The 26,505-nt window shown below is 37.4% G+C and overlaps 1 protein-coding gene across 1 annotated transcript in view; it reads right to left on the bottom strand.

Moving 5' to 3' along the window:
• Positions 1–446: 446 nt before the first annotated feature.
• The window catches only part of POLR3A (RNA polymerase III subunit A), a 31,078-nt gene continuing 5,019 nt past the window's right edge, over positions 447–26,505 (bottom strand). The window contains exons 6-31 of the mRNA XM_030951296.1: positions 26,010–26,249; positions 24,917–25,079; positions 24,586–24,722; positions 23,966–24,069; positions 23,132–23,273; positions 22,493–22,633; positions 21,229–21,298; positions 20,430–20,557; positions 19,803–19,941; positions 18,458–18,622; positions 18,013–18,185; positions 17,299–17,410; positions 15,875–15,993; positions 14,424–14,561; positions 13,035–13,205; positions 12,124–12,237; positions 8,465–8,551; positions 8,298–8,380; positions 6,761–6,931; positions 6,095–6,188; positions 5,882–5,974; positions 5,280–5,444; positions 4,450–4,614; positions 3,996–4,127; positions 2,632–2,764; positions 447–614 (exon numbers count right to left, since the gene is read on the bottom strand). Of these exons, the coding sequence (XP_030807156.1) occupies positions 466–614; positions 2,632–2,764; positions 3,996–4,127; positions 4,450–4,614; positions 5,280–5,444; positions 5,882–5,974; positions 6,095–6,188; positions 6,761–6,931; positions 8,298–8,380; positions 8,465–8,551; positions 12,124–12,237; positions 13,035–13,205; positions 14,424–14,561; positions 15,875–15,993; positions 17,299–17,410; positions 18,013–18,185; positions 18,458–18,622; positions 19,803–19,941; positions 20,430–20,557; positions 21,229–21,298; positions 22,493–22,633; positions 23,132–23,273; positions 23,966–24,069; positions 24,586–24,722; positions 24,917–25,079; positions 26,010–26,249 (3,528 nt within the window). The 3' untranslated portion in view covers positions 447–465. The remainder of the gene's footprint in view (positions 615–2,631; positions 2,765–3,995; positions 4,128–4,449; positions 4,615–5,279; positions 5,445–5,881; positions 5,975–6,094; positions 6,189–6,760; positions 6,932–8,297; positions 8,381–8,464; positions 8,552–12,123; positions 12,238–13,034; positions 13,206–14,423; positions 14,562–15,874; positions 15,994–17,298; positions 17,411–18,012; positions 18,186–18,457; positions 18,623–19,802; positions 19,942–20,429; positions 20,558–21,228; positions 21,299–22,492; positions 22,634–23,131; positions 23,274–23,965; positions 24,070–24,585; positions 24,723–24,916; positions 25,080–26,009; positions 26,250–26,505) is intronic.

Below are 26,505 nucleotides of genomic sequence, written 5' to 3'. Positions count from 1 at the left end.
ATGAATTAATCACAGACTCAGTTCCAGCTTTCTGAAGTTCTTAAAAGCTGTAGACTGACCTCTGCAGCTCCTGCTGAAAGAACATTTCCAAAAGCACTCTGGGAAAGCTCACAGAACTCTCTTGCAAATCTCATTTTGTTTTTTAATAAAATCTGAATCTACATTAAATAAATACTGAGTTAATAACAGCTTGCACCCACTAAGGGTAACAGCAAAAGCTAACACTGTCACATGAAAAACAAATGTAATCAGGTGAAAACCACTTTAAATTTGTTTCCACTCTCTGGTGCACTCTCTCTTTCAGGTCAGTACTAACCACAGGTGGCGAACATTTGGGCAATTCTTTTAATTTCACTTACCAACTGCCTTGTACTGAGACACACAGAACCAATAACACACTTTCCTTAATTTAAATAAAGTTTGCTGACTATTTCTTGGTTTGCTATCTTGTTTGCTGTCCAAGTGCTATGTAACAATGGGAATATGAAATTCATTATGATCAAATATCAGAGGCCGCCTGGGAGGGGTTGATTCTTTGTCCGCTTTGTGTAACAGCTTAAAGAGACCTGTTCCAATATTCATGGGAATTCCCATGATGATGCACTCAGAAACACCTAGGAAAAAACAAAAAAAACCCAGTGAACATTTGAACAATAAGGATTTACAAAACTACTTTCATTTGCCCATTCTGTTTTGTGTCACCTACAAAACACTGAACTTCACATGTAAGAACCAAGGCCTCTTCACTAGACAAAGGTAAATGTTATGGTCATCAAACCAGTATGTTACTTGAACAGTGTTAAATTCTACAGGAAAAACTCAACCTAACCTAAGCATCTTCCCCAGTAAAATGAAAGCCCTTCAGAAGTTTTGTTTTTAGAGAAGACATGTCCCATGCAGGGCTCATAGCAGAAGATGCAAGGCAAACTTACTTCATGTTCATTCTCTGACTCAGTGCTAAGGCTTCAGTCAAACCTGGCAGGGTTTCCTTGAAACCTCCCCAAGTTCCCAGTGAGAAAGGCACAGAACTACTTGAGCTGTAACGCTCCTGGCATTTTCAGCACTCAGAAAGTGCTTGTTTTGAAGTGAAAGATTGAGTCTGTCCCAATGATTTTTGATGGTTATAACATTTCCACTGCAATGTGCTGACACATTTATATTCCAGATCTACCAATGTGCACGACTTTTCCGAAGAACATTCCACACTCAAAGCAAGCTCTCAGATATCAGTGTTTCTCTCTCAGCATGCTGTTATGATCTAAATGACATTTTTGCACGTTCTCAGGAGTATAACTCAATTGTCCTTCACATAAATGTTTAAGAAGGTAACAATAAATAGCTGTACATTTGAATGCAGAGAGGATGAAATAAATTTGCTTAAAATTCTGACTTGATTCACAATTTGAATGTATACAAATGAAGATTCAGAAAATACTGTGCACAAAGCACTGTTTGAAACTGGCTACACTAAGACCACCTAGATATACACACAAGTCTATCTAGTTAACTAGTTAACTTTTGCATAACACATGCATATTTCTGTATTTCATTAGTACCCAGAATTCCAACTCCAGCTCCAGCAGGGTAAGTATTGCATAAACAGATCTTGAAAAGAGTGAAACCTGCTTTACTTCTTTTCTCCATTTAACCTATTAGACAGGCTTTTTAACAATTCAGTCCCAAAATACATGTAGCTTAAAGAAGAAGAATACCTGAAAAGAATCGGCGCAAAGCCATTACAAAACCCCAAAATTATTTCAATTCCAAATATCTGAGCACATGGCAACAAGACAAAATAAAGATACAAACAGAATGCCAGAACTCATTGACTGGGTTTTCTGTTTGCTGTATGTATTTGGGCATGCATACACTTGTGCATATGTAACCATGTATTTGCAAAATTTAGCAGATTCTTTCATGAACTCACTAAGATGATTCAGTGGCTGCTAACATACTTAAATTTAAAACTCAGGAACACATACATTTAAAAAGAAATTACTGACAAGTATCTTGCCTGCTGTTAATGAAGTGAATACTGATAAACAGGACTTCTGATTAAAAAACAAAGGCCCACAATTTTCATCTATTTAGATTAGAACTAAATGAAGACAAGAACTTGGCCTTTCTGCTTATTTCTAGGTACAAGTGCTAAATAACCTGAGCAATCAGGTAAGAGTATCCTCTTCAGCTAGGCTGAGATGTACCTGTCTCCCTACTTAGCAGGAATGAAAATGAAACCTAATACTGAGTGAGGTACTAGATTTATTCAACAGCTCTAGGTGTTGAAGATAAACTTTCACAATTGGAAAACCAGAGCTATTGATAGTGGGACAAATTTCCTAGTATTTCACTGAGACGCAGGGTGAGAAGTAAAACCAAATTACTCGAAGTCTACTTTAAGAAACGTCCAACAAATATCCAACTGACTTCAAGATCTTAGTCTGAGATGAGAAGTAGAGAAATACAACAAACTTCCAGGACTTCTAGAATGAATTAGCCTCAAGCCTGAACTTAGCCTGAAGTTTTTGCCATACCAGCTGAACAGGAAGCTTAACAAAGACAAAACTCCAATGCTTTGAAGAGGTTTCACAGGTAAGGACCACAAACTATAACAGACTTTGCAATACCTACCACAAACAGAATCCTTCTGTCCAAAGTAGGCAGCATCAAAGAGATGGTCTGCAGTCTTTTCAAAAGAAGCCAGCATCAACACACTTTCCTTCATTTTTGCCAGTCCAAACCTGGTAATGCCCAGAACTTCACCCTTGATTAATGGAAAAACCCAAAGAGTAAGCCTGAGTAAATAAATAAATATACTATCTACAATACAGTATTGTCATAATACACTGATTCACAGTTGAACAGATTAATAGTTCAGTAGTAATGAATATTTACATAAAACAAAAGTCATACTTCATATACAATAGAAGCTGGTATAAATGGCTAATAGATCTTGAATATAGAACAAATTGAAAGAAACCTGGCCATGAGAAAAAAACCTCCGCAATTATAAACTGGCTGCTGAGCTACAAATTCAGTGGGGTCTGAGAGCACTATGCCTATTATCCACTGCCTATTATCTACAGATAAATCTGACCTCAGCCACCAGGAGACTACAGAAGATGCTAAACCTTCATTTTTTCCACTCTCCAGAAAAAAAGGTAATTAGCTTTCTAAACTAACTTGACTTCTTTGTTTCTTATTTCTTAGAAACATCCTAATTATATCAGACTGCACATAGAAGCCTAAGTACAGGCAAATGAACACACAGTAGGAGCCCACCAAGTTTAAAACATGGTACTCTGATGCCGTTTTCTACTGCTGGGCTGCAACTTCACAGGGTCACAAGCCCTGGGGACTGCTGCTGCTCAGTACAACAAAGCTCTGCAGTTTGGGAACAAATCAGAACTCCATCCATTTCACCCAAATTAAACCGCTGCACTCTGGCAGGCAAATTGCAAAATCTTACTTCACTAAGTGTACTCAACTCTAAAAACCATATTGGATGTGAAAGAAAGAAAATCCATCAGTAAAGAGCACATGATTTTGTATTAACACATTGTGTAAGACTGTTCATGTCAGCTGATTTTGCGTGTAATGCCTGTATCCTTTGCCTCACATTTGGCGCAGCTGTTACAAACCACTTCCCGTGGGGTTTTCTGCACAGCAAGCCTTCAACTGCATGCATGGCTACCCAAACAGTTGTTTTGCACACCATCATGTTTAGGATTCTGATTTTCAATTATGAAATTACTGTTCCCTACTCATTATATCAATTTGTTTTCAGTCAAAATAGATCCACCCTCCCCCAAAGCACTAGAGTAATTAAGCATTTTGTGTAAAATGCAGGTAACAGTATTAGGTCAGTACAACTTGGAATTCCCTAAGCCCAGACTGAATTTCCATCTCCTGAGCTCACCCACCCTTCTCAAACATGATAAAATTAATGGGTTTAAACAGACCAATATAAGATTTAGAAAAACCATAGTACAAACCTTGTAAGTCATTAGATCAGACAATAACATGACATGTCTCCTGTCAATGCTCATGCCATGGTTCACCATCGTGTATTGAATCTCATTGATAATGGTTGTCCGAGCAGCTTCAATTCCCAGAGTTTTCTCTACCTACACAAGAGATTGTTACATGATTGTTGCATGTTACATGCATGAACCAAGTATATTCCTGGAATAAATACCATCTGATAGCACACTGAAATTCCATTTCTGTGACTACCCTTTTAACTTCACCATTTAAAAAATATTTATAGAAACAGCTTCTTTCTGGTGAACAGTGCTGCCAGTGAATTATTCTCTTGTGTTAATGCATTCTGACATGTATTAGTGGAATCAGGCTTCATTCCATATCAACTTCTGCATCGGAGCACAAACAAGCACTTGCAATAAAGATGCTACAGGGGAAACCCCACAGCACCCATTCAGACATTACCTCATAAGTGTTGTTAGAGGATGTTTTTGTTCCTTTCACTCCATGAGTAGCCATAACAGCTCGTAGATTATCACCTTCAACCAGAAGCTTGTATTTTTCCTTTCCACTTTGTTCATCAACATGAATGACAGCTCGGGAAACCTCTGGTATGCCTTGCACTACAACCTTCACAAAACAAAAAAGCCCAAGTAACTTTGATCTATACAGTAACACAGTATAAAAGGGTTAACACTTACCAGCATTCAAACCTATTGAGAAGGTCTAGTACACGGAGTAAAGGCTCACTCAAAACACATAGGAGTAAGATTTCTTGCTCTTAAATACACTAGTGTAAAAATGACACTGTAGTACAAACCTTACTCACTAGCTACATTTTATATTTTATGTCAGACATTCCCACACTCTAGTTTGTGCGTCTGAATGGTGGAAAACCCATAGAAATGAAATGGCAAATTGCTAACACTAAAGGTTCCCTTATCTCTCTTTTTAAAATCCAGAGTAGAGAGTCTCCTCACAGTAAGCTGAAAAAATGCCAGATAGCATCATGTGGCTCAATTTTAGGTACAGCTGAAAGCAGATGCAACTATTTCATACAACTGCTGCACTTGGAATGTTGTAAGGAAAATATCAAAGCTTCCATTTTATTTACAAATATTAGTAAAGGATGGCTTAGTTTCAACAGCAAGGCAGTACCATCACAATCTAAGAGTTACTGACCCAGCCTACCATCGCTGTCAATACTGCCAAGAATTGTTTCATCTTGCCACCCTGGAACAAATTATTACTACTGATTACCTCCCACAAAAGGATGAGACAGCCTTGGCTTTTACCTTTGGTAGCTCTTCCTTGAGGGACTGCAATACATAATACATGGAACTCTTGCTATTTTCACGAGGGGTCACACACACAACTGCTTCTCCATGCACAGCAACATCCCCAGGCTTCACTCTGAGCTTGGAGATGCAAATTGAGTAGCGCACAGTCTCGGCATTCACCTGTGCCAAAAGGCAACCCACAAACATCAGGGTTATCACAGCAGGTATCAATGTGCTCAAATAAATGGAACAGATGATAAAAAGGAAAAAGGTAAGAAAACCCCCCCCAAATATTCTGTTCTAAATTAGTTTTGTAAATTGCATGAAATTGTATCCTATGCTGAGGGTACCAGCCTGTACACTAACCAATGGACAGAAATGGCATCCCTGTGTTTAGCAAAACACAAATGTATGTTCTCTCACTTCCAAATAAAGGGGAAATTATCCACTCTGCAAGGAAAAAATAAAAGAGACCCTTCCAGGTGTAATGTAGCCACACAACATCTACCATTCACTTCCTTTTTTTTTAGCTTCTCCTGGTGTGACAACTGACACGGGATTAAGACACCCTTTGTTAGGTACCAAGATATAATCTGTGTAAGAACTGAACAACTCACCTCTAATCTCAGCAGTCTAATGCGCTCTAAAGACAGCTTCACTAGGATGAAACAGTCATCTGGAAGAAATACTTCCTCAATATATTCAGAAATCTTTAAGAGACAAGGACAAAACAATTAGCATGCATAAATGGCTAAAATTGCCATTGGCAACTGCATTGCAATTGGCGAATGCATACATTTAAAGCATTAGCAATAATACAATTTTCTTACCTCTCCTAACAAAGTTTTCTCAATTCTTCCTTTAACCAGACGGGCAAAATCAGGATCATCATCTTTGTCCAACTGTGCTGTTATAATAGGGGTGCTACAAGAATAAACACACACACATGAAAACCCAGGTAGGAAATTGCTCAGCTAGAGTAGAGATGGCAACTTGAATTACAGCCTGCCTTATGGAATTTATCTTGCTAAATACTGCTCTAGATAAGAGAGAAGAAGATCTTCAGCTTCCTCAGGTGTATTTAAGAAAAATTACTGATCAGATACTTCAGGCTGGTAAAAACAAGCAAACACACAAGTACTAGTGACTGTTCTCATGGCATATGTTATTCCAGTATTATTTAAGCATGGCTTCATGTGCACCTAGAAATAGGTATGCTTCAAGTACTGCTAAGCACCAGAGCACTTCACAGTAGGTGAGAAGTTTAAGGAAATATTATACTTAACAAATAATCATTTTCCTTTATTTGATTTTTCTCTGTGGGCTTAAATATTATAGTTGGGCAGACATCAGATTTTTGTTTAAGTATTTGCATTGAATGGTGTCTAGTATATTGCTCAGGACAGGGAAATGCTATCATGTATTGCAAATTTGCCCATCAGGTTTCACTTGGGCAAAGGGACAAAAACCCCAACAGACCAAGACAATATTTGTACCTAATAGCCTTTGAAGCATTAATGATTTCTTTGATTCTTGGCACACCCAAAGTAATGTTCATTGAAGCAACACCAGCAAAATGGAAAGTCTTCAGAGTCATCTGTGTGCCAGGCTCACCAATGCTCTGCGCACAAAGAGCTCCTACTGCAGAACCAGGCTCCATCTGGGCCCTGATTTAAAAAAATATAGAAAGAGATATGGAACTGAATAAGGTATAAGATCCTAAGCAAACAGCAACAGAAACTATTCTGGTAGATATATGAGAAGTTTGTTAACATATTTTAGTAAAAAAAAAACAAGAGAGAGGTTGAAAGGGCACCAATACTTTAAGACTGATCTCATACAAAGCAAGAAGATGACCTGTCATTTAAGCATTCCACAGACTCAGTATAACTTCCATTACAGATTACAAAATGCTTGTCTTCTTCCTCCTAAGCATCAAGCACTAGATCCAGCATTCCCCCTTCAGGGAAATACCATATGCTAACATTTACTTATTACAGTAAAAGTGATAATTCACATCTAAAAACACTTAAGACAAATGTAAACAAGTACTCCTAATAAGAGAAAGCAAAGGACTGGTAATTGCTTTAAAATAGTTAAGAACTTAATATATACATGAATTTTCAATAGAACATTAGGAAACAATTAATGCAGGTAGGCCACAAAGGAGAGGTCATCCATGGCTGCATGTGAACGCCCAAATCCAAAAGTCTAAGGAAATGAAATAAATCTCAATGGGTAAAGATATCAGAAAAGCCACACCAGCATTATCTTGGTAGAGGCCAAGAATAACAAAACAAAAGGATCCAATGAGTGCATAAGAGATCAAAGAATATTATAAGAATCAAGTGTGATATAACTCCTCAGACTGTGTAGAACAAGACTAGCTATCAAGATTCATTTGAATTTGAAACTCATCTATTTAGACTTTGCTCTGCATGGACTCATTGAAGGTTTTCAAAAACCTCCTGCAAGAGGGGGAGGAAGGAAACATGTCTGGCAGTGGGTGTAAGAATGTGAAGTGTTTAAACAATATCCTCCCTTACTCTGAATCCTATCACTTTTGGCTTTTACCAGAATCTGCTGTCAAAACACAGTCTGTGGGTATAAGTAATGAATAGCTCAATGCTAAAACTGCTTGTTGGTATGATTACTATTACTTCAGAAGGAAGGTGCTGCTTAAACACAAGCAGGTAGCTTTGCATGCTCAAGAAACATAAAGCATTTTTTACAATGTAAAAGGATACCAAAGTTTGTTAATGAAAGGATCTGATTTTGACTCAAGACAAACGTAAAAATCCCACCTGTTAGATCTCTAGAACTTTTGTGCAAGACCGCCTTAACAAGCACACCCATAGACAGTGATGCTTTTACCTTGGTCTTGCAATGTTTATGTCATTGGAGCCAATTGTTCCTAATTCTTTGTACTGCATTCACAACAGAACCAAAATTCATACAATAAAAACAGCAAAATACACCCAGATGTTACCAACAAAACAGCAGCACTGAGAACACAGCAGGGTAAATACTCACCTCATGTATTTGTCTCTACAAGTCTCTAGAAACTTCTCTAGTTGTGTTGGAGTAATCCTATCCAACTGATATAAAACTCTTGGCTGAAAAGAGAATGGAATAGTTGGAAAAGCAACAACTTATGAGGATGGAAAAGAATGACATTCAACCCCATTGAAATAATTTACCTCTGTTGTGCCATTGTCATTAATTCCATACTTGTCTCTAGTTTTTTTTATCTTCTCAGAAACACCTTTGATGAATTTCTTAATTTCCTGAAATCACATTAAAACCACAGTAAGCAAAGACATGGTGTCCATATTGAAGTCTTGAATTATTCCAGTAAGTTATTTACTTTAAGCTCCAAATATTTACAACAAATTAATAATGCACAGTATGAAGAGAAGAACATCAAAATTTAGACAAACACATACATTAGAGTTTAGCAATCCAGATCCACCTTGGTGTAGCCACAAATCAGTAGCAGCACATGAGGACTGTGGTCCATGCTGCATAAAAGCATCCTTCCTGAGCACACACTGACAGGTGAAGACACCTGACATGGGTTAACCCTTCCTACCCACCACTTACTGAAAGTGGTTTAAAAACTGAAAAAACACCAACTCAAAATTCTTATTTTTGGCAATACTGACACAAATACATTCTCACTCATTTCTCACTACTCAAAATAGTCAAAATGGAAAGACTGTGGCAAGAGAAGAAGTATATGAAGTATATCTGCTGGATACATTTCAGAGATTTGAGGTGCTCTTTCTTTGAGAGAAAAAACTTCAAAACTATTACATACACATGTATATAATATGTTTACCTAATATGATTCAAATAACTCCCCTAAGCTGTGGAGAGGTCTTGCAGATAACTGCATTTAACATGTCACAGCAGACCTTTCACTCTCTTACCACACTTACCCAAAAGAAGTTCTAACAGTCTTTACTGGAGCATAAACTGAAACAATACTGTTAGAAAAATAACCAACATTTATTCTATAAAAGATTATTTGGTCATTACACATTGGACATATATATGTACACTAGAAGTCATGAAATATGAGATCTATGATTAAACTCTTCCACAAATGTGGACTTGGTGCAAGTCACGACCATAACACAAGGTTATCAAAACCAAAATATACACAAAAAGCAAGAGGAAATCCTTCCCATCTATTTCAACCATGATTTAGGAAAGCCTCTATAGAGAAATGAATACTTGGATTTTTTAGAGTCCTTTTAAACCTTTTCTACCCCATTAGTCCTACCTAACAGAGTGATGGTTACACAGCATCACCTCTTCTGCACCAGGTACTAGACTCCTTTTAACCAGCACAGTCAGCGAAGCACTGGCAATTACTTGCAAAAATGAGTAAGTATCTGAGGGATTGCCATTTGTTTTTTCCACAGCTGAGTTCATAGAAACATTATGAAAACATTTCTATTACATTCTAACAGAATTCTCTTTCAAAAATAACATTCTTACTGACATTCAAGGTATTTCCAGAAAGTACATTTTTTTCTGTGAGTATCAGAACCAAGTTCAAAAGGAAGAACAGGCAACAGAAGTGCTGCTGGATGGATGCTTCAAAGTTGCTTCCCCACTTGGATGACAGGATGTATTCTTATGTTTTTGCCCCTTTTTTCACCCTGCAGTAAGCAGCATTATTCACAAATATACTTGGACATTTTAAAGGCTTTTTACCCCAACATATTTGCAAAAAAATTATAATGTGATTTATTTCCTAAAGTAAGTGTTTAGGCAATAATATGGAATTAGAGAGGTTAATCTTTTCATTACACATGCATAAAAAAAGCAATGTTGCAGGACTTGCAGAAGAGTTTTCCTCTTTGACAGTACCTGAGTTCCAAAGTACTTGAAAAAAATCCAAACAACTCCAACACAATAAATCAGTTATTACACATAATTCTGAAAATGGTATAACATATATATAATAACATATAATCAAATTATTTGTTAGTTCCATGCACCAGAGTCAGAAAACGTGGAAGACAGATCTCTGAAAACTTATTTTTCATTGACAAACTTTTGTTTATGCAGAAGACCTAAAATAGGAAATTACTACTTCTTCTCAGCTTTTAGGTATCTGTTGGGATTTTATCGAAACTATGGATTAATTCTTGCTACAAATGGAATGAAAATGTAGCTCATTCTTTGCTGAGCCTATCTCTCTCCCTCTCTGGATTTATAATCTTTAGAGCAACACTGTACTCTATGACCACAGCTTCCAGAGTGGACTCCAAAGAACATTGATTTTTTCACAGCTTCTTAATCCATGAAGTCTTAGTCTGGACCAGATTAGCCAAGAGGCACCAAACAGGCTCAGTAAGATGTGGCTCAACACAGGCCTTGCCAGCTCCTCCCTGCTGTTCAGGCAAAAGGGCAGCTCAGGGTTTGCATCAGCTGTCCCAGCAGCCAGGTTAGTGGGGTCATCTACAACACGAGAAGCACCGCTCACATTGCAATCCTTGCAGTGAAGAAGCCACTGGAATGCACAGTGGCACAGACAATGCCATGAGATTCAGCAAAATCTGCTCCAGTTCAGGCAGACCCAGTAGGCCAACTCTGCATAGGGCAGCACTGACTGATTGTGTGCTGAGCTTTTTTGTGTGTTTGCACCACATTCACAGCACTTCTATTCCATCATCTCAAAAAAAGCACAAAAAATGACTCTTTTTTGGCTCTTTAGACACACTGTGTTCTAGACTGGAGTGGATAAGCCCATTGCAAAAACCTCTGGCTAAAATAACAGCACTAAGAAGCATCTCTGTTCTGGAATGGAAAGGTGGAGGAAGGGAAAGGAAAATACCAGAAAGACATGTTCATATCCCTAGAGACTAAATGAATGACTTTTAGGAAGAAGTGTCAAGTACTGAAAGAAAGCTTCCTCAAAATCCTTGAATTTAGCAATGAGTATTAATTAGCATGTCACAGTATTCACATTAAGTTAAACAATTGTGATGAACACCTATGTCATAATTTAGCTAGCAGTAATGTATATATGCTAATCAATTACTTTAGCACTACACACACATCTCTAGCTAAAAAGCACTAACATTAATGCTCACACAGTGCACACACATGCTACGATTACCTCATTATATTTTTCATAACCTGTCTCAGTTAATGTCTTCAAGGATGAACAAAAAAAAAGGAAAGAAGAAAATGTAACTATCTAAAAATTAAAAAATCTTAAGGTAATTATCACTAAGGTGATGTAGCCCTATCTGTGCTTCTGAAATTAATTACAATTATTTAGATTTTCATTATATGATTTAAAATACGTATGTGTCAAAAACCAGCTTTATCCACAAACTCTAATATTAAATTATTTGATTTCTTTTCCTTCAGACTTGCAGTTAAGATTTACAGCATATTTCAAATATAGATATAATTTGACTATCAATGAAAGTGCAATTCAGGTTTACCTTGTGCTCTGAAACACTCTGATCTATTAAAAAGAAACCCTTCAAATACAGGTCATGAAAGGAATTTTTTCTCATCACTGCCAGTAATGAGAAGGTTCATCAAGGTAACAGCTTTATATAGATGTAAGGTTAATTCTACAGGCAGGTTAATTCTACAGCTTTGATCAGTGATTCTCAAGGAAGTCTTGAGAGTGGCTGCTCTCATAAATATTAAAATTGCCCAATGCTCTTTCAAACAGATTAAATTTTACAATTCAAAGTATAAGCAGCCATGTGAACCTTCACTCACCCTTAAAAGCCATGTAAGTAGTCTCCAGACAGGCTAAAGTCCTGTGCTTAAATCCTAAGGAAAAGTTAATCACAGTGTGATAAGGAAGTGAGATAATTACCTGCAGAAAACTGTCTTGGCAGCAAAGAAATTCATTCTTCTTCATGATGGACTCAGATGTTAACACCAATTCATTTTTGCTAAGGGCTGGTTCACTTCGGCACGGATAGACAGCCTTCACAGGAAAAAACATTACTTATCCACAGACAGCACATGCACAAAAACTCCAATGCAAAGACACAGAACACAGATATGTAGAACTGAGTAACAGCATTCTTTTTTTCTGGGTGTGTCTTTTTGTAGTTTGTTTAATGGGGTTTATTTTTTTGGTTTTGGTTTACTATACTATATACTAGACGACTGTGGAAAGAAGGACCACATCCACTCCTTATTTCTGGACATCTGAAGGTATACACCCAGACATTTCTAGTTCTACCCATCTTTTACACCCAGATTACAGAAATCTAAAGTTACTTCAGCAAAAGGCATTTTTCTGGGGGAAGGGGGTCACGACACCAACCAACCACAAAACCCAAAACTGAACAATACAAGTCTTCAAACATGACAATATTATTGAACAACCACCAGCCAGTCGAACTCCAGGAACATCCATGTCTTGATTTAATAGAAGATTAATCTGTGCAATGTACCAAAGTAGTACCCAAATAAGCCTGTAGTAATTTATCTAGCGAGCTGGATATCAGGCCACAAAACTACATTCAAGCATGGAAAGAAATTGTACTTGTCACAGCTTATACATGGTTTGGTCTCTATACACAAATTGCTGTTCCACTGGAAAAACTATCTATTACTCTTAGAATACACATCCTGAAAGACTGACCAGGACCATTCAAAAAAGGCAGTTTGAAAGTAAATATTTCCAGTGAAATAATTTTCCCCATTATTTACTACTTTCTTCTCCATGCTCAACAGTATTTTCACACTTTCAATAAGGATTTCAGCAATCCTTACCCTGATATTGTCTAGAACTCTCTTGAATTCCAGTGGTTCATCTTTCCCTTCCATAGCTGCAGGATCCAAGCCATCCCCTCCATAAATAAACTGTATTATGTCACCAGTAGAACTTCTGACTGTTAAATCATATTGTGAGCAAAGATCTTCAAGGGATTTTACCAGACGTCTCTGAAGGGGAAAAAAAAGTACAAGGAAAGTAAAATGGATCTTTTTAGAACAGCTGTTGATTTGCAATACAAGAAGTATAGAAACCAGACTTGGGAAATAAATCTGACACAGTGATGAGTAGGCATGAAAACCTACTTAAAATCATGTATTACCCCTCAGGCCTTACTGTACATTCCACAGAACACTAAAGTCAATAAAATTTCATGCAACAACACAATACTCCACTTTTAGAATTCCATTGTATAGAAAAGCTAATGACTTAGGGCTAAGCTGCAAAAACCTATTGTAGTTTGAGGGATTTATTCTTCCAAGCAGATTTATTTCTCAAGGGATACAATACTTTTTGTACACGAAAGCAGAACCACTCAATGATTGTTTTCACTGAGAAAAAAACAGAGGTCACCTGCCAAAACCATTTTTCTATCTGGGTCATCTGCTTCTCCTACATTAACTCCTTATACTGGGAAATCCCTTAACTACCATATCCCTTCGCATTCCCCAAAAGAAAGCATACTATCAAACATTTTAGGTTAAAAACATTTCTACTTGAAAGATGGACTTCATTGTTCCATGAAAGCAAATTAGATCACCTAAACTAGACTATGAACTGGTATTTTTTTTCTCACTGGTGAGAAAAAAGGTAAGATAAAATAAATGTTAAGATTTTTTTTTTTTATATTTCGAAGTCCAAGTGCTACAATTCATTGATATAGGAAGAAAGTTGAAGAGAAGTATTATGCAGATTTCTTATTATATTTATATATATATGTAAATACTTGCAGGATATTTATTTACAGCCAAAGATACTAAAATTTTACAGAACCAGTCTAAGCCTCTATGGCCAAGGCCCCTCTTACCTAGAGAGCAGACAATGAAAGGGAGCTTTAGCAGCATTTCTGTCATCAGTTACATCGGGTTCAGGAACACACTATACAGAAAGTAGTCCTCAACAATTGCACAGAACAAGGACTTTTACCCATATTCAGGAGGAAACAGCTTAATACAAGCACGTTATTGTACCACTAGCTGAGGTCTCACTTACAAACTCCACACCACCTGGAGAACAGACCAAGCCATGTATTTCACAGTATAAATTACTCTGTTTACATTGAAAACACACAAGGTTTGCACTTCTCCCTGATCCATCACCTCAACGTGCACAAGAGAAATACCCACGTCTCTGAAGACTGATAAAACCCTCACTCTGCTGACAGTTACCTGCATATACCCAGTTTCAGCTGTTTTTACAGCTGTATCAACCAGACCTTCTCGACCAGCCATTGTGTGGAAAAAAAATTCAGTGGGAGTCAAACCAGAATAGAAGCTGTTGGCAACAAAGCCTTTTGCTGCAGGGAGCTGCAGGGAAGAGTGGGAAAAACACAGTTAAAATGCAATGTATGTTCTGTATGTTACAGAAAGATATGGTGCATGCCATTGAAATGCTTTCTGCAAGTTAGCCAGTACCCCCACCAACACAGGACAATGACCTCAGCTCTGCTGAGATCTCAAGTTCCATATTTGTATTTTACATCTGAATAAAGGCTTCAGAAATCCTTGCCTAGTTTTTCCAAACTAATTTACCAGAATTTCTCCTTCCTCCTACAAACCTTGTCACATTTCCAGCTATTTCTTCCCAACACTCCACCAACACTTCCATTAAGCTTGCAAAAAGTGAAACTGCAATTAAAAATGTTCATTTTGCCATAGTAGTGGCAAAGGTATTTGCTGAAGACTTAGGAAGCTAGGAAAAAGACAACTGGAGATATGTATATGATTAATTTTTTGGAATGGTTTGCCCTCACCTCTGAGTAAAGTTCTTGCCAATTAAATTTATGCAGGCATCCCTTCAAATCAAAAATCACTATCTGTTGTTATTTAACAACAGGTAATGCTTTCTAAATCAGAAGAAGAGCTAGAGCTACATTTTATCTTCCCATCTAAACCATTAAGTATTGTTTCTTTTTCTACTTATTCAGTATGTTACAGAACTCAGAAGTTGAAATTTGGACATTTAGTTACATATACAAGTGTCATAGCTACCCTCTGACACTTAGCTAACACACCAACTAGACTATGGGCTCATACCTAGAACCTTCACTAGTGTTCATTAGATTTCAAATGGCACTCTAAAAGGAATTAATCTCACTGGATTATATTAACAAGTGCACGAGAGCCACTACTGCTTCATGTAGGACCAAAACATGAAACACAGAGTAACCCATGGTACCTATCCTGATGGAAAAAGAGAAAAACCAGAATGATTGATCTGGCATGTTCTCACCTGCTTATAAAGACACCAACATACATTCAGCAGTTTTCCTGGAAAGTATTAGTGCAGTCAAATGTAACACCAGTGAGAAACTTTAACTAATTGTTTTTAGGATTTTCAAGAGAACCAAAATTGTATCATCACCTCACTTTAATTTTACTAAATTACAAAGGTCAAAGCAAGGCTTAGCTGTAAAAAATCACACTAACTAGACATCCTATGGCAATTCAGAACACTGTTGTTAACTCCCAAATCACACAAAACATTTTACATTGACCATATATGATCCTTTTCCTTCAGCATATCATGACAACATGTTTCATCATGCATTCTTCTCCAAATGCCTTAAGGAAACTTGTTTCACTTTCCTTCACAGTCTGTTGTAAAGACCCAGAATTACCTTAGAATGCTTCTCAAAGTGAGGCAAAGACCTGTTCTCAAACCCATCGGGAACACGGGACCCACTGATGGCCTGCTGCCCTACACAAGCAATCATCTGGGATATGTTAATGAAGGAGCCTGAAAAGACAAAGGAAAAGAAAGCTCATCAGGGAAGCAGTATATTCCTCATTTGTGAGTGAAGGGCTATCTTCACTTCCATGAAGGTGAATTATTTAGCCTCATAACTGCTCAGCAAAACAGAGCCGCAAGAGTTAGAGAAGCTTTTCTGTTACTCATCCTGGAAATTTCAGCATTTATGCAAAGTCTTAAGTGCATTTATGCACTTAAGTCTATGATACTGCCAACAATTTTTCATTTTTTTTTCCTTTGAGTCATAGACATTCATGCCTTTATTTGGCACCCATCCTTACATTATCCTGGGTTGTATCACAGATTGTGTTGTACACAGCCCATGATCCTAACCTACACATTTTGCTTCACAATTTCTTCAATAAACATACTTGAACAATATTTTTCATAAAGGGTTCAGTGTCTACCAGGACTCCTAGAACAAATTAAGTCCCAGAGAATTCAGTCACTAACTCAGAAGTTTTATTTGCTGAATATGTTTGCAAAAACGCCTTCCCATCACCCCCACAAAAATTATACACTTAATATCTTCTTTATCTTAGATTTCAGTATTTCTTTAGAACACAACATGTCACTGTGAGGCTTTCCACAATTTATTACACAACTAAAAAAAGCAAAAGTGACTTCAAGTTCTTTAAGGAAACAAATGAAAACTCACACAAGAATTCAAGACCTTATAGCACCTTCCAGTACCTAAAGAGGGGCTACAAGAAAGAGAGTGACTTTACACAAGGGCATGTAGTGATAGAACAGGGGGAATGACTTCAAACTGTCAGAGGGCAGGTTTATATTAGACAACAGGAAGAAACTCTTTGTAAGAAGGGTGGTGAGGCACTGGAACAGGTTGCTCAGAGAAGCTGTGGATGCCCCATCCTGGTCTAGTAGAAGGCATCCCAACCCATGGCAGGGAGGTTGGAACTAGGTGATCTTTAAAGTCCCTTCCGAATAATTTCATGATTCTATGAAATGTTAGTTCCAATTCTGAATCTATCATTTACTGTTGATTTTTCTATGTGATATAAATACTTAAGATAAAAAAACTGACAACTTTTAACTGATTCAAGTCTTAAGAACAAGATGTTTTGCAACTTGTACTAAAAATCAAGACACAAGAATATCAGAACATCTGCTTGATTTTAACTATATCCAACCTGTACTTACTGAACCACTTGAAACAGCTATGACATGAACTTACACAACTGACAGTATAAAACAAGGTATAAAGATGGAACAAGCAAGTTTCACGAAAGTGAAGGAGTGAGTAACCTACATGCCAAGTTCAGCTGTCCCTACCTTTAGAACCACAGAGAGCCATGATCAGGGGACTGTTGCTCTTGTCCAGTTCTCTGAGACAGGCACTGCCAGCGTGATCTCTGATAACAGACAGTTCTTTAAGGATTAAAGCCTGAAATACAGTATTTCAGAAGTTCAGAATTTGCTAAAAAACACACAAACAGAATTCTATCACTCCCAGCAACACCTTCAGCAGTAAAAGGGAAATTAAAATACAGTGAAGACAAAGAAACCCAGTTGTTGCTTCAGGTAAAACAACTTTTACATTTCAGCTTGCCTAACTTCCAGTTTGCTGAAGAAAATGTCTTTGTTTAGATAAGACATAGGTATCCAAGGACAATCTCTTATCAGCATCAAAAACATGAGCTAAATTGAGCATTGCATGAAGCTCTAAGTCACACTGTGCTGCATGGAAAATAAGCATGAAAATATTGATCAATTTAATCAATTCCATTCCAATTACCAGTGTAATTTTATTCTCCAGTAACACCCCAATACATCCTGAAGGATTTCAGTTGCTCTGTGTTAAGCTAACATTTTTAGATGCATGCAAACATCTTAAGCCTGTACAGACTAAGCTCAAGTTACGTGCCTAGGGACTGTATTTCCTTGTATTTTTAGGTTTCATAAGGCAACCATAGGGTTTCAATGTACAAGAATGTATTTGTGAAGCCTCTACTCCAAATGGAGAGTGAATGTAATTGAAAATTTTACCTCTAGTGTCTCTTCTGCAGTACAACCAGGCTGCTGCTGTAGCTTGCCAGTGTTCAGAGCTTCAATATACTCATCACATTTCTTATAGCCAGCATTCAGGAGCTCATACTTAGCTTTTAGCAGGCCCTGCCCAGGGGTTACATCACCGATTCCAATTGAAAAGCCACGATTAGCTATTATTAAAAAGAAAATAAATTTTGATAGTTCAATCTCATGCAGAGAAAACAAATTAAACCCAGGAATTATTATTGGGAACTTTCAATTTTGCCTCCCATCATGTGACCATCACAGGCACTTCATAACCACAAAAATAATTGTTTCACTGTCTCCCACCTTCAAAACAAGCTTATTTTTTTAAAAGCACAGCATGTCATATTTGAAGCAAAAATCTTGCTTGCTCTTGATTTCTGCACTAAAGTACTCTTTTACAAGGAAATGTACTTACAAAGATAGACTGGAGCAAGTCTGGCCAGACGTGACATGGCATCTGCAGCTTCCACCTGGCCCCAGTCTCTCAGCAAGATGTAGAAGATGTTGTTCTTGGATCCTGACCCCAGTGTTCCTTTGTCCATACTGCCACTCATTAACTCGCTGTTTTGAATTGTGACATCTAGAAATCAAAAGGAAAAAAGAATTCACCAGTTTTCTAAAACACTCACTACCCATTAGTAATCACTTACAGGGAGAATTTTGAAATAAAAGCTCTGTCCATGCTCAATAGTTTCAATGTGAATTTAGGTATCATCTTCTTGAAGTACAAGTCACTGCTCTATCACTTATTACATCAAATCAAGACATGATATGGGTTTTCTTGAGACTTTTGAGAATTTGCAGAGAGCTTTCTAAAGAGAATTACTATGTCTGCAGAAGTGAATTTTTTTTCAGAGAACTGAACACAGCCAACAACGAAATCTAAAAGTTTTCCACATCATGTGCTCCTGTTAAATTCAGAAAATAGACTCTTCCCGTATTTTCTAAAAATAATACACTGAAATAAAGACAACCTCTTATGTTCACAGGCGTGTAAGCAGGATTTCTTTGTGGCCTTTTGTCCTACAATATTTAGAAGCTTAAATTGTTCCACAATGTTTACAACTGACTTCATAGTACAGAGTGTTCCTTTCATCTGCAGAAACCACTCAGTCATCTGTAGAGAGGACTTGAGTGCTAACTGGAAAATTCTTTCTTGAGGCAACATTGCACGACAGAATTAGTGCAAATCAGTGGTTCTTCAACTTACACTCGTGAGCAGCACAGAACCAGCCTAAGCCTGCCTGCTCAAGTTCCTTTCCAACAGTCACCACACAAATGTTAAATGAATTCTAAGAAAAGTCTTCCTCATCTCCTACAGCCTTTTCAACCATGATGCTTAGCATTCCATCTGCCACTGACATCCCTAAGTGGAAGGACATGGATGGTTTGACATCCTAGGGATTTATGTTCCCTGCATATTCTAACTCCTTACAGTGTTTGACTTCTAATCCCTGCATTAGTACCCCCATTGAGAGACTAAATTTTTTCATCTGCCCTCTGAACAACCACTTCCTAAGCTTTGCTTTCCTCTCCCTCACCTTCAAACAATAAGTTAGCATCATGACAAACTGAGCATCATACAAAACTTTTCTTTTAGTTTAAGAAAATAGATTTCAAGTCTTGAGAAAAACTGCAAGATCTTATTTTCATTTCAAGAACACTTATGTCAAGTACAGCTTCAATGCCTACAGTAAGCTCAATAATTTCTATGATTTCTTTGAAGACTTCCAAAACATGGCTTTAGAAGTGTCACTCACAAGAATCATTGTAGCACAGGTCCTCCCCTTTGCCACAATACTGTTTGCCCTTGGTTCGTAGGTTGGCTTTTACAGGACAATCATCACTGGGTTTGAGGATGAGGCCAAAAACTTGTTTTCCTGTCCAGAGTGTTACAGGCTGAGAGAAACAGAAGGAGAAGAATAAAGATTACAAGTTTATGCTAAAACTACAGTAAAAGAGCAAGCAAGAATTTAATTGTAAAGCTGCCTGACATACAGAACAAGTCTACAGAGAATCATACATGTAGAAATGCATAGTAGCATTCCTTTGGAAAACATCCTCTTTCATAGATTTGAACCTCCTGGGTGCTGAATGGTTATCCTTGACAACAGGGTATGTGCATGCAGTCAAGAGAAACATGCACTACTGCTCCCTTTTACTGTCATGTTCCCCTTTCTAATTAGAAAAGGTAAAAAACCTCAAAGATGCTGCTGTCATTTCATTTCTGAAAGAGGGCGCAACATCCATAATATATAGTATATATACTTTATCAAGTACCTTGGATTTAAAACTTTAGGAGTTTAAAGATTCATGTAGCATCACTATGGGTCAAGAACACACAATAAAGAAAATCTTAGTAACATGAAAAAAATAGTTTGACACACCTTCAGAATTGCTGGGGGTGGAAGGCGAACTTTGACCTTTTCATCCTTGCCAACCAGAATAGATGCAATAATTTGACAGGCTTTGGCTCGATCAAAAAAGGTATCTTTTAATGTAAGAAGATAAGCACCTGAAATGAAAAAAGTATTATGACAGAATGAATTTAGATTCAATTTAAAAGCCATTGCATACTCAGTGTTAATTATTTCATTCTAATATGAATCAGCTACTTACTATGCAAAACAACAATAGTTTAGACAGCTTTAGTCGTAAATCCTTTCCAGAATTTTGTTTAATTGCTCCACACTAAATGTCTAAAAATTAGGAACAGTCTACTTCTATAACTTACTCTCTTGATCTCAGACTCTATTTCATAAGTGAAATAAGGCCTCAGCATTTATTTTTGTACACTTTCTTCCTTATGTTCATTGAACATTTCCTAAAGTATTAAAGACATTGAAGGTACATATTGGAGGTTAAAGCTAATAGTTATTGAGTGAAATCAACTCTTCTACCATAATCATAAGCAGTTTACATTGTCTACTGAATGCAAAGATCTCAAACACTCATTTGCAGGAAAACACACTCAAAGGTAGTAATAATAGCAGCTACAAAGGTAGACAACATCAGAAATTTCTCTGAGGGCATCATTATCTTTCAGGAAAACAAGGGCCTTATTTAATAATGTTTTATTAAATAAGGAGAAAGTTTCTAATTAATATAGAAAAACTCCGAAAAAGGGAAGTGATTCCGAAGGAACATCTGCTAGATCACACAGCTCTGAAATAAGCTCATACACACCTGTGAGGAAATCTTGAATAGCAGCAATAAGAGGCTCTCCGTTTCTAGGTGTTACCAAGTTTGCTTTAGTCTGCATGACACAAAAAGATATTACGCATTTAAAGACATTGATATTCCCTTGGCTATTCAAAATGGAACCTACCATTTAAGACATTTATTTTATGGTGAAATGGTCAAAGCTTATTTTAAAGTGAACTACAGCTTTCTTCAAAAAGATGGAAAAAAGAAGTCAAAAGTGTCAGTTCATTTCCATCCATGCACATCTACTGACAGCTAAGGAATAGTCTGAGAAAAGTTACTGGAAATGACATATTCTGTTTCCAAAGCAGAAGTGGCAAACAACTTCATGTGTTTTGGTAGGACAGGGAAGGGAAGACAAGCTAGCTTTGAGAACAGGGGAAAGGACAAGAGGTGTTACATTCACTACAGGGATCAACTGGAATACTGCAAGTGGTGTAATCCCTCCTGGTGGGTAACAATAAAGCCACCTCTAGCTCCATGATCTTATGCTTTACTCAAACTACTGTTCCAGTTAATCACCCCCACCCATGGACCAGTTTTGCCTGAACCCATTCCCACATAGACATGAATCACTTGGGGGTGTTCTTTTTAAGCTCACAAGTCAGTTTAGTGAGGTTCAACAGGCTGCAGCCAACAATTGTATGGGTACACCCGAAGTAGGAGTAGCATTTGGTAACCCTAAAGGAACAAATGGATTGGTAAACCCTCACCTTGCTGCTGCTGTCTCACACCACAGATTAAAGCTTGTAACCATCAGATCCTTACTTATCTTCCCTTCCTTCTCCCTTTTTGACCCTGCTCTATGAGCCCCCTCCCTCCTGCCTTCTCTAGGAAGCTGCATTCTCCAGTACAAGCCCAGTATCAGCACCTCATTTGCAGCTGGTCCATCTATCTGCAATTCCCAGGCTGTCAGACCAGAAGCAAATGATGGATCTGCTGGTAACAGAGCCATCCTAGCCTGGTAGCAATCTCTAAGGACAGTCAGACAGAAGCATACTGATGACCTCTACCTACACTGCATTTTCCCCAGATGCTAAACCTAAAGTTCTTACATTACCAGGGTGTAACAGTCCTTCTTATTCTGAAGTGGTTTTTGCAGAGTTTTTGGGCAGCTTCAAAGTTGTACATTACCCACACCCAGTAATCTCGACAGTATTTCAGATTTCACATGCAAGTTAAGAACTAAAGGGCTCAGCCCATCTGTCACCAGCCAAATCCCATCATGAGCCTTTTATCTACCCACCCCCATTAAAACAAGTGCTTCTGCTTTTGCTTCTTCTGTCTGAGGAAGGTGAAGGTTCATCTCATCTCCATCAAAGTCAGCATTGTATGGTGTACAGACACATTCATTGAACCTGAATGTCCTATGAGGTTTTACTCTAGCCTGGAAAAGGAAAAAAAATTATTCACATAGAGTCAAGCATGGCTAAAAAAAAGCCATGCTCAAGTGCTTCCTTTTTATATTACATAAATGAATCAAAATTCCTGATTTTAGGACATAACTCAACAGGAACTGATAGAAATTGTATTTACATTATATTACAGTAATGTAGCTAATAATTTTCATTATGAAATATTTATAAAAGCACATAAGACAACATGCTTTGTAGAGATCACATCAACTCCACAAAAATGAAATGCTCACAACAAGAAGAAATAGCAAGGTCAATTATGGCTCTTGGAAGAAGTGTGCATACAGCACCCTGCCTGGGTACACATCAATTCCCATGCACAGGCACAACTGCACTGCATTCATCCTTGCTCCACACACTGTTTCAGCTTGAGTTGTGTTGATTTTTGCTTGTGTAAGACAGAAACACCATAAAGGCCAAGTGCCTGGTACTGCAGGCTGCACTGTCTGTGCCAGCCTGTGTGCACTCACAATGTGGGCCATGATGCTCAGCTTGTGCAGAGAGGGCTGCCTGTTGAACAGGACGATGTCACCATCAATTAGATGACGCTCCACAATGTCACCGAACTTCAGCTCCTGGGCCATCTTCTCTCGGTTCCCGTACTTCAAAAATCTTCATAGGAAGAGAGAACAATGCAGTCAGAAGATACACAGACACTAAACAGAAAGACACCTAAAAATTAATTCTGTGTTTATAGTGCCAGCTTTTCCATTAAATGCTGGAGTATTTGTATTGCAATAACTAGAAGACAAAACTGGCATGGACTGAACATCAGTCACTGCTATTTTAAGCAATGACTGTATTTTGACATTAGTCAACACAGCTACAGTGATTAAACATTAAGTAAGAAAAAAGTCCATTTGTAAATGCACAGAATTTATTTCAATTGTATCAGAGTACAGGACATTTAACTCATGTATTACCCCTCCTTCCTATATCTAAACTGACTTTAGGTTAGCTCTCACATGAAACCAGCCAGTACAACTTGCCCAAAACCACCTGTTTTCACTTGTGTCTGTACTACATCCTCCACTTCAACTAAGATAGACTCAGTTATAAAAGAATATAAATCTAACAGCAGTTTAAAATCATTAGTATGTGCACTTTAGTTTAAATGCAAAAGACTATTTCAAAAACTTGTACACTAGACCCGAGAACATCAAGACAATTCTTTTTCTACTGCCCTTTATGAAAGATTCTAAAAATAAATTTTAATCCCTGCAGATATAACTGCTTTCACATGCCAACAAGAGCAAGTTGATGGGGAGAAATAAAAAGTGAATCATTACAGATAAGCACGATACCTTTTCATTTGGGTGTGCCTTTGCTGTATGAAGTTTGCTCCAGGATGAACATCAGGACCATTGCAGACAAGTTTCCTCATAAAATTAATATTTGCTTTGTTCACCTGTTGCATAAAGACTTCAATCAGAAACAAGCAGAACATGTTTCAGGATCTTGTTTTTACTGATGGCTTTTGTGTTCTCAAATTTTAGGCTCAAATTTCAGCCTCCAACTGCTGAGGGGAACTCGCAGGAAGGAATAAAGGAAGAAAACTTCAGCCTATCTTAGAGCAGAATATCAGAGGGAAATTGAATTAAAAATCTGGGAGGGAAACTTAGAAATAAAAGCACCCATCGACTCCTTCACACAAATCTATGAATGAACTGAAAAAACATGAAGCCAAAGTCTTAGCTGTAGAGATGTCACTCCTTACACCACATCTTGCCAGCACTTGCTTATATCCAATACCACAGATCTTTATTTGCCAGCAGCAAGAGAAAGCATCAAAGCATCCATGAATGGCATTTCCAACATAATGCAGTACATTCACTCCCTTTTAGAGTGAGTAAAGAAACGACATTGAGGTCTGACTTAGGGAAAAAAAAGGAATAGAAAAAGTTTTGAGTCCTACATTACTTACCTTTTCAGGAAAGGTCAATATTTTAGCAACATGAATAGGCACTGCTACTTCATCTATTCTTAAGTTAGGATCAGGTGAAATGACTGTTCTGCCAGAAAAATCCACTCTCTTTCCAGACAGATTGCCTCTAAACCGACCTAACAAAACAAAACAGTTTAAACTCTTTAAATAAAAATAGTTTTCAAAATGTTGTGTTAAGACAGTACATTAGAACATCATTTAAGGTATAGCACTGAGGTGCAACACAGCAGTAGCAGAAGGAGATTTGGCAATAGCAAAGATTTGTGGTTCAATTATAAAAAAATAATTAAAAGCATTTTTTTATACAAACCTTGCTTTCCCTTAAGTCTCTGAACAAAACCTCTGGTCCATTTTTTAGGTGCCATGTTGAGGGGTATGCCAGAGAGCTCACTATTAATGTACAGGGCACACTGCAGTTGAAGAAAATCCCAGTCTTCCATAATCATCTGTGTTTTGGCTCCTGATATCCTATGCTAAACAAAACAGTAATCCAATTCAGAAAATAAATATAACAACATATATTAAACTAGACAATAAATTTTCTATCATGAGTACAACTCTTCCGTTACAAATAATATCATGAAACTTCCATCAATTGGAATAAAAAAGGGAAAATAACTTTGTGAGATGATACACATTACTATAGCATAAGGCATACCACAAGGGAACCCAGCAAAAAAGAAAAATCTTTTGACTAATATGATCTTCGAACAAATGCTCACAAAATTAGGTATTTCTTTCAATTACATTTTTCCCAATCCACTTAAGCCAATATAACTTAACTGACAAGAAAATCAGTAGTTAATAGCTTTTCAATCATGGAAGAGTTAGTACTCAATTCATTTTGTCTGCCTTTGTCTGACAAAGGAACAGTTTTGAAAAGTGTGAAAAGAATTATTCTGGTAGAAGTACTCTTCTAAGCAAATGATAAAAAGTCAAATAATCTTTTAGTCTCAATTTGATGGCTATACTAAATGAAACATGACTTCTCAAGATCAGATGGTGGAATAAATAAAGCACAAAGATGTAACAAAAGAAGGTCTACAAGAAAAAAAAAAGCCACAAATCAATAGGTGTAATATTTTCACTGTAAGTAACTATGCAAAAAGTGTGACAGTCATAGAAAAGAGAAAAAAAAGAAAAATTAAAGTAAGAGTTAACAGATCAGAGCTGAAATGAAAAAACATTTCCCATAAGAATCCCAGCAGACCTTCAGCAGGTCCTACACTGCAAGCAGCCACTCAGCCAGTTCCATCTGAAGTAAGCTGCTCCTGTCTTTCAGTAAAATGCCCAATGACATAGGAATACAGCACCAGACTGTAAGCACCAAACCCACTTGCCATATTCAATCCCACACAAATCTTGCTGAAGGCAGCAGTCTCAGAGGGCGAATGCTGACTCACCTTTTTTATCACATCATTGAGGAAAATGATCTCTGTCAGTTTCATTGTCAAATCGTCCTCATTGGTGCCAGACTTCAAATCACTCACCACAGAGGGTCTGATACACAGTGGAGGCACCAGGAGTCGTGTGAGGATCAAGTCTGAAGGTTTACCTGCTTGTGGGTTCATTAGAAGTAGAGGGATGTCTTCCACTGGGATTCTTTTAAAGAGGTTCAGTACTACCAAAGGATTCAAGTTTTCCTACAAAATCCATTGGGAAAATGGGGAGAAGAAACCATAATGTCAAGTTTCAATGCTTCCCTCCTCCCCTTATTTTATTGATGTTCAGAAATAGCCATTTTCAAAGGCAAATAGAGAACTATTTGTGCAAACAAAACTATGTTTTGGTTTATTTATTCTGAACCAATGTTTTTAGCATCTCAACTGTTAACTTGCTATATATTCTTTCCTTCCATTTTTCCCTATGTATGCTCTCTTGTCTCAAGAGTTAATCGAG

Source organism: Camarhynchus parvulus, chromosome 6 (assembly GCF_901933205.1).
Source record: "Camarhynchus parvulus chromosome 6, STF_HiC, whole genome shotgun sequence".
Lineage (NCBI taxonomy): Eukaryota > Metazoa > Chordata > Aves > Passeriformes > Thraupidae > Camarhynchus > Camarhynchus parvulus.
Note: the sequence above shows the minus strand (reverse complement) of the source record. Positions and strands in the feature narration are given on the sequence as shown.